The sequence below is a fragment of the Haliotis cracherodii genome, unplaced genomic scaffold (assembly GCF_022045235.1).
Source record: "Haliotis cracherodii isolate W230 unplaced genomic scaffold, xgHalCrac1.p SCAF_4, whole genome shotgun sequence".
Taxonomy (NCBI): Eukaryota; Metazoa; Mollusca; class Gastropoda; order Lepetellida; family Haliotidae; genus Haliotis; species Haliotis cracherodii.
This window is the reverse complement of record NW_027266297.1, coordinates 14,742,269-14,751,413: the sequence shown is the minus strand read 5'-3', so window position 1 is coordinate 14,751,413 and position 9,145 is coordinate 14,742,269. Positions and strand designations below refer to the sequence as shown.

At 37.4% G+C, this 9,145-nt stretch overlaps 1 protein-coding gene across 1 annotated transcript; it reads left to right on the top strand.

The window, feature by feature from the left end:
• The first annotated feature begins 3,256 nt into the window (after positions 1-3,256).
• Positions 3,257-9,028, top strand: LOC139479705 (ribosome production factor 1-like). The gene is made up of 9 exons (XM_071262549.1): positions 3,257-3,437; positions 3,662-3,718; positions 4,474-4,554; positions 5,014-5,109; positions 5,441-5,594; positions 6,235-6,317; positions 7,055-7,233; positions 8,435-8,561; positions 8,841-9,028. The coding sequence occupies exons 1-9, from the start codon at positions 3,285-3,287 to the stop codon at positions 8,880-8,882; spliced, it is 972 nt and encodes a 323-aa protein (XP_071118650.1). The 5' UTR covers positions 3,257-3,284; the 3' UTR covers positions 8,883-9,028.
• The last annotated feature ends 117 nt before the right edge of the window (positions 9,029-9,145 follow it).

Below are 9,145 nucleotides of genomic sequence, written 5' to 3'. Positions count from 1 at the left end.
TGTCCTTCAGACATTTATAATTGCGAGATTCAATATTCATAAGCGTCGATGTTCATTTTCAATGTAAATTGATGCTGATTGATGCACAGGTATGTCATATCTATACGTTTGTCAATTTACCATCCCTTCTAGCATTACCGACATAACTCCAGGGAGAAATTATAATTCTTGCAACGTCTGAGGCAGGTGTGATATGGTCTGGTTTCATGTTATAGGTTCCTTCATTAACTGGTAGATATTGGTTTGTTAGTTTGTTTGTTTGTTTTTTACGCCACACTCAGCAATATTCCAGCTGTATGACGTCGGTCTGAAAAATAATAATCGAGTCTGGACCAGACAATCCAGTGATTGACATCATGAGCATCAACCATGGCAGCGAGCCTGACCCCCCCCCCCCCCCCCCCCCCCCCTTCCCCCCGCCCTATCGATCCCGTTCGTCGCCTCTTACTGATGCTGATTGATGGAACGCTATTTGTTCGGTATGTTACAGAAAACACATGTATGCCTCTGAAAAGAAGTTAAAGGATCACTAGATTCTTTCATATTGTTATAGTTAATCTGTCCTGATTTTTACATGATACTATAGTTAATTTGTCATGCCATGATATAATCGGTATTCCTTAGTTCCTTTTGAGTAGTATATATTATGAACGGCCTTGAACACATGTGGTAATACCAGACTACACACGTGACGACATAAAACTGACATTAAAGGTTTAGCCAACGGTTGGATTACAAACACTCCATGCTATTTTCAGGGACCAATTTCGCGAAAAGATCGTATTTCATGTTTGCTAAGTCAAGTCCTGACAGGAAATGTTTGCAAATTCAACAATTTTAAATATTAGAAGCACTTCCTTCGTATTTCTACTGAAATATTTCTATCAATTTGTATTGTATTTCATATTTGGAGAACTGAATTTTTGTGATGGCCATCGGCTAATCGACGTCGTTGTACAGCTCCTGTGTTTGCAGCTGACGCTCTGCGGGCGTGCATACAATCCCCAAGACGACTGAGACACAACAAAACATTCCACAAGACTTCCAACAATAAGGCGTGTCACGGCACGGAATTCCTCTTCCGTTATATTTTAGAAATACCGCCCATACTTTCGATTCAACCCCTCGATACTCCGAGCCACTGTAAGTAGTGTGTGCGTGCGTGCGTGCGTGCGTGAAGCTGCCAACCCCCTTCTGGTACGCTGGAGTCGGGGTCTGTGTTAAGGGTATTTGGGACTCATCAGTGTGGTACATAGGACACAAATAAAATCGCTTTTGGTTCGCAGATCCAGTCGTCTAAAGCGCCGCAAATGGCTGTGCATTTGCCTTCCTTATTGCCTATCCTTATACCAGAAACGTGGGTTCGAATCCAAGATTTGGCTTGATTGATTGATCCAGCTTTGGCAGCACCATACCCCTGGTGGTGGTATACGTCTAAACCCTGCATCACTTCGGGCTTTCCTCCCACATCAAGCCGAAACGCAGTTTTATAACAACAATACTGCTCAAAGGGGCGTTAAACCAAGCTCCGTCACTCTCCTGCAATGTTATCTGTTCCCTTATTTCTTTTCACAGCATATACACGTCCTTGAGAAATATGACAAAGCAACCCAGCGAAGTGTTTAGAATTGAATACGTTATGAACTGGATAGCGATATTCTCATAGTAACTCGACAAATGCAGAAATTATGCGTCAACTGCTTTGATCATTTCTGAACACATTAAGCTTGGATGTCATTTCTGGATGATTATCGGGATATATAATCACTGAAGCGAACATTCGATCATTCGTTAGAGTTAATAAAGGTATATTTATATCCACGTAAGAGCATATTTATCAAAATGTGTTTATCACAATGATGTATACATGCAGTAGTATTGACTACAAAATGCCCATTTACTGATGTTGTGGCTGTCTATAGGCTATTGTTAACGTGTTGTTGACGGACAGCATGAGCATATTCTCACGGAAAATATGTACGTGAAGGAAATCACGTGTACCATGTACCATGTACCGTGTCTTCCACGTCTTCTTACCTGCTTTAATATTTTACAAAATTAGTAAAACGATCGTTTATTGCTTTTAAAAAACCAATCTATTCACCTTTAAATACGAAATTAATTTTAATGTAAAACATGTATTTCCTGTTCAAGGGAATTTCAAACCATCACCGGTTGATATCGTCAGTCTTCATTACTAACGTGTTTAAACCATGGTGCCGGATATATCATTATCATGATACCCAGATATTTAAGTATGGAATCGGGGTAAAATATCTAACTCTAGTGAGATTGGGAGGCATCTAGTTTCTTTATAGATGTGGATCGCACGATTGGTTTCCAGGACCCACTTGCACAAAGAGATTTTAGCGCTAAGATGATCGTAACTCCCATACTTTAACATAAGCTTACAATAGTCTTATCGCTAACATCGTTTTGTGCAAGTGGGTCCTGGTTTCCTGTACTATTATTATGAGGTGTTGAAGTTTGTTTGGGGCTGTAATTGCCTTAATCTCATGCTCATATGAGCGGAGACCAATGCAGTTCCACTGTAAAATCACCATGATTCGAAATAATATTAGTGGGGAGAAACTGAAAAGGTTCGTGGTGAAGGGGCTTAGTATTGCACGGGAGAGTTTCATGTCGGGGAGTTTACCGTTTCCAACGTTTTATTGAGAATTTGGTGAATTTTAGAAGAATGGGGATGTCACAGTTATCATGTTCACTATTTCTTGTCCATTTTATGTCCCCACTGAGACGACAGGCGTGACGCCCAGACGACTGTGATGAAAAGGTTAATATTTTACGAGTGTTTCAAATAGTTTTAGCACGCGTAACTGTTTATCAGAAATATCATGCTGTCAAGCTTTTGAGCATTTGTCACAACTCGTCTCATTCCGCTGGGCTTGCTCGGGAATGACACGAGTTGATCACGAATGGCATTTGGGGGAATATGTAGCATTACTTGTTGTATAAATATGAACAGTTTATAATAAGACAGTGACTAAACGGACGTTCTCGGCATGCATTTTGTTACAAAACTAGATCCGATTGGATCAATGATTCCATCACACATTTGGCGTAAGCTTCATCTACAATGTGCCTTCAGTTACACCTGATTATTTCGTCTATCGCTAATATCAGTAACTAGTATGGAAATTCAATCATAGACATTTTTGGTATAATACGGATAGTCTAGATTTGATTTCATATCGTGAATCGTTTTTCGTTTCAGTGAACACCGGAAACACCCTGAGTCCATCATTTACAATCATTTTTCAAAGATGGCGTCGAGAAAGAAAAACGTGACTCGTGCTGAAGAGGGGAAAGATGAACAAGAAGAAATACAGACGATTCCTCGGCCCAACATCTCACGTGTTAAAAACAAACAGATACGATCCGAGTTATATCGTAAAATGAAATCAGAGAAACGAAAAGTATGTCTTCCGATTTTCCGTCTTATTTGTATAAAACGATCTAGAGTAACTCACGTTTTCACAATCACAGGTTACGATTGGTAACACCATATGCGACTGAAATATTAGACCGTATCCCAAAACTTCAGATCATGCAGAGACAAATAATCATGATAACATATAGCAGAGGAATCGACTGAAATATTTATGCTAACATTCGTCAAATCCGGTTTTTATTGTTTCAGGCAAAGCTTAAAGAGAAGAAGCGAGAAAAACAAGAGGCTGAAGCAATGGGTGAAGAGGTGAGACTAGTAACAGTTGGACCAAGGAAAACGTCAATTAAAAATGATATGATATTGGATGGGATCCACTTTCCGAATGAAACTGCAATAGCTTTTTTACTCAGTTTTCCTCAAAGTAATTGTCTTCAAACATGTTAAACCCAGTGTTATTAAAATATTCTAATTTGGGATCTGTTACACTTATCCATCTTGTCCAACTTATTAAGATGTTAACAAAAGAAACATTCCCCCAAATGTTTACTCAAAATCCATAACATTACAGACACTAATACCATATTGTAAAGTAGAATCCACTAATATTTATGACAATAATTAACATGGTTATTGGTATAATGTTTTAAGAGTATCTGTCAAGTATGATTGATGGTCATTGCTGGAATGCTATCACATGGTCATATTGCAACAAAGCATGCCGACTTAGGTCTATTGTTATGAACTAAAGACAAAGTAATGTGCTAAATGAGGAGGGGAAAAGGAAGGCCTAGTGGATATTGATGTGGTGCTGCAGTTTGAATCATTTTGCTACAAGAGCCAACCACTGATCATTGGTTTGCATCCCAAATTTAATTTGCCCTCAGTTATGTCAGCAACATACATGGGTATCAACAAGTGGTAGACTTTTATCAGAATAAGAGTTCATTATTATGCTTATTCACAATGTAATCATGAAATAGCTAACCACTCCCCTGAACCTGCTGAACCAAGTTACCTATTGTGGATGATGTATTCATTTACTTTCTTTGATATTCAACTAGGCTCCTCCCAAAAAGGTGCCAAAGACGATAGAGAGTATGCGTGTATTTGATGAGACCATGGTCAACACCCAGGATGAAGAGGTTAGTTTATATATTGTCCAAGCCAAGTTTAAGTATGTAAATATGTTTGTATTTTCTAGGTAGGCAAGGTTTTACCATATTATGTTTAAGCTTAACACTATTTTATTATAACTATTTATTTTGATATTAATGCTTAACATGGTTATGTTGTCACATTATTTCATAGTTTTGTTAACTTTTGTATAACTTATCTTGGTCAACATGATAAAGTTTACTGTTTAGTAATGTTATTGGAGTGTGTTCTTTTCTCCTTTTTTTGAACTTAGTTATCATGTTAATATACTTTGTAGTAAATCTTATTCATTGTATTACCAGCCTTTAAGTTTAATTTTTTAGTGGTCAAAGGAAATGCTCTCGTGTTCTGGCATCAGTTTTTCGTTTTAAAAGACTTAATTTAAGTATAATTTTGAAGGGTCCAATACAATATTAAAGGTTACTTGATCATTGTAATCCTTGTAGATCATGAAAGATGAATCTCAAGATGAGATGTCGACATACTTCAATAGAAAGACAACCCCCAAGATTCTCCTCACAACAACAGACAGACCCACCACTGTAAGTTGCCATTTTACGATCAGTTCAGCCCCCATCATGATATAGTCAAAGAAATTCATTCATGAATTCAGAACATGTTGTTTTTGACTATTATCATGTTTATGTAAAATTGTGTATAATTTCTCAAATATCATCTTATTTTGCTATCGATATCATATGTTCATGGCTTGTCAGCATGGTCAACAAAGTATAAATATCATTTCAGACAAAACCATAGCACTTGATAGGTTGTTCACACAGATCAAATTGAATATTGCATTGTTTTGTGTTGCCATCATTGTATTATGTTTCATTTATCAAGAAATCAAAAAGGTATAATGTTTGTTTCCAGAGAACAAGAAAGCTGTGCAAAGAGCTGAAGAAAGTTATTCCGAACATTGAGGTTTACAAAAGACGGGCTCTAGATCTGAAGAAAGTGATACCACAAGCTATTGCCAAAGATTTCACAGATCTTCTGGTCATTAATGAAGACAGAAAAGAACCCAGTATCCTTGATCTTAGGACATGTTGAGCATGTTGAGAAGGAGAACACTTTGTCATCATAAATCCTTATGAATGAGCATTTTGTTATTCATTTAAATGATGTCCTGGGTAAGGAATGACTCGGCTTCATCTCACAAATCAATAAGTCTACGATTGTTGCACTTGGCATATCATAGCTATCACAGACTTGTAAAAGTTGTGATGGTTGTAGTACTACAGTTGGACTGAGAAACAGTGCTCAGGTTATTTATTTTTACAAGAATATTAGGATTATTTATCATTGTGTGTGCTGTATGACCTATTTCTTATTGATAACAAATTGATGTGTTTGACCATTGGTAATCATGGTAATGTCACAGAGAAATGGAATGTAACTGAGTCACACATTTTCTGCTTGATGACTTGGTTGATGCATGTCATCGATTCCGATTGCATGGATTGATGCTCATGATATCAATCACTGGATTGTCTGGTCCAGACTCGATTATTTGCGGCATTAACAACAAACCAACCAACCATCATATTTTCTGACATGCTTTCTAACAAAAACACCCTTACCATAATTCCTACTAATAATCATGGTTTTTTACATGTATTGCCTGTTGATATTGGTATTTGACATTTTATCCTTAACACTGTGAGATGGTTTAGTAATCTCTCATCTCCCTGATGGACCCACAGCACACTTCAAGATGTCTAATGTTAGACTGACAACAGACATCAAGGTCAGTCATGTTGAGGAGAAGCATGTATTTTTCTCACAATAACATGTTTAGTCATCTGAAGCTACACAATGACTAGGCTGCCTTTTTGGCCCCATTTTCACCATTGTTCACAGAAGTCAGAAAACTAATTCAGACTCATTCTTATTTGTATCAATGGCAGCATAGTTTAAGCAAGGGGAGAGATTTCCCCCGTTTCATGCAGACAATATGGGCATTCACTGAACTAATATTAACAACATTTTTGTAACCAGACTTTAATTGATTACACTGAAAAAATTCTTCCCGTGGTATTGTTACATTGACCAGGATGATAATGAGAAACAGTTTCTTTGAAAATGTCATGGCCTGTTTGAGAGGCATTCAAAAGTTGGTAAGTGACAGTAAAGATATTTTATGTATGACAACTTCTGTATTCTATTATTATGATTAGGAGGTGACGTTTTGGTATAGATCACTTTTGTTGACAACGGTATAAGGATGTATACTGAAATGTCTCATAATAGAATAAAGAAGTTGTCATCCATAAAATATCTTGGCCTTACTGTTTTGGCCTGATGCAAACTTTCACTGGCTACCAGCAAATGGAAGTATATCTCATCCACATATACCATGTATACTGTAAGTGAATATATAGAAAATTTGTACGACTTCATGAACTTGTTGTATACACCTATATTTGCATTCTATAGTCTGCTAATTATCCATCATTACATCATGGGTGTCATCCTTATTTTCAGAAAGTAGGTCGTGTGACCGACCACCACCCCGAGGTGATGCTGAACAACTTCAACACCCGGCTCGGCCACACCATTGGTCGTCTCCTGGCTTCCCTCTTCCCCCATGACCCAGAGTTCCAGGGGCGGCGTGTAGCCACCTTCCACAACCAGAGAGACTTTATATTTTTCAGACATCACAGGTGATGATCTTACTTATCCTATACTTAATGATATGATCTACTGACAAGACTATATGCTTTTGCCTAGCATTGCCTTATGTTTAGAACTCATACTGAATGCACGCCGTGGCTGTGTTTACTGAGAATTGCCGGGTTTGTTAGGATAATGTAAGGTTAAATGTGTTGAAACCCTGATATAACTTCTGTGCCTGTATGTTTTGCTTCCATTAATATTCGTCAGTTTGAGGTTTTTATATCTAAATGATTGAGTTTGAACAGGTAAGGTGAGATGGGGTTTAACGTCATAATCAAGATTATTGCACTTATAAAGCGACATGCATGCACATGTTTGTGTTGCTGCTTGCACCAGTCAGGACTAATGCTGGTTTTATAGTGCTAGCCCACTGAGATACCATGCCAGAGTTTTTACAGGGATACCGCATATTATACTGACTTCAAGCCAACCAGTCCTTGTTTTATCATACCTGTCTTTTGGTATGAAGCGGGGATATAACTACCGACCTTCCGCTTTCTGGGCAAACATTCTGTCCACTAGAACAAGGAGGCAGTGACAGTTTAAATAGTATTCCAGTTTTATCACAGCGTGTCAGCTTTCATGTGGAAGGAAATCCCAAGGTGATGCAGGTCTGACACAATTACCACTTCCGTGAATCATGATTGACATGATTGAGAGCATTAATGTTCATGATTTGTGTGTTCTTCAATCATTATGTTGCTGTTCCTTTCCCAGCCCTTACTTCTAAAACTTAATAAGACTGGGTCATTCTTATAGATGGGGATCAGCAGTGTGGGGAGAGGAGGAAATAGGTCTTTAGCAACCCATGTTTGTCAGACGAGGCGACTGATAATGGTATCGGGTGGTAAGACTTACTGACTTGGGTGTAGGTCGATGCACATGACATCAATCACTGGGTTGTCTGGTCCAGACTTGATTATTTACAGACCACTGTTATGTAGCTGGGATATTGCTGAGTGCTGTGTTAAACAACAAACACTGAATGTAAATCATAAATCTGGCTATCATTATCATAAAAAACCATCTTAACATACAACATAGATGTTCACACCATCAATCACCAGTATTTGTAATATTGCAGACTGCTGCAATAACTGTATTGCAGTGTGAATATGTACCAGTATTTATGATTAGTTCTGAGTTTTTGATTCCATACATGCTGTAATGGTGTTCTTGTACTTTCAGATATGAATTCAGAGATTCAAAGAAAGTTGGACTTCGTGAATTAGGTCCAAGATTCACCCTAAAGCTGAGATCACTTCAGAAAGGAACTTTTGACACAAAATATGGGGAATATGAATGGATACATAAGGTACTTTTGAATACAAAATATTAAGCACCATTACCATGATTACTTAATAATTGTTTTGTTGATGACAAAGTTTATGGTCCAAATTTATTAACCAGCACTAAAAACAGTACTAAGAGAGATTGAAATGTACTTAAATATATTTAACATGTTTAAAAGGAGCATGGATATGCCTGTTTATTACCAGTTTAGATCATGTAGATCTAAAAATAACATGTCATGTATAAACATTATATTGTTTCAGTTCATGGTAGATGAATATTTTTCTTTCTATTATTTCAGCGTCATGAAATGGACACCAGCAGGAGGAAGTTCTTCTTGTGAGGACACTGTAGTATGATTGGTGTTAATCACTTGTCATGTGAACAATGGACATCACTGATAACATTCATAAATCGATCAGTAGAATATCATAACTCCTGGATGAAGTGCGAACAGATGCGTCCTTACATGTACAGTCTGTAAATAAATGTCTCTCAAACTGTCACCTGTGTTGCTCATGATGATTTGTTTGTTGTCATTCTTTTCAAATGTTTGGTGATAATTGTCATTAATGAAGCATATAAATGATTGAATATTATTTCACT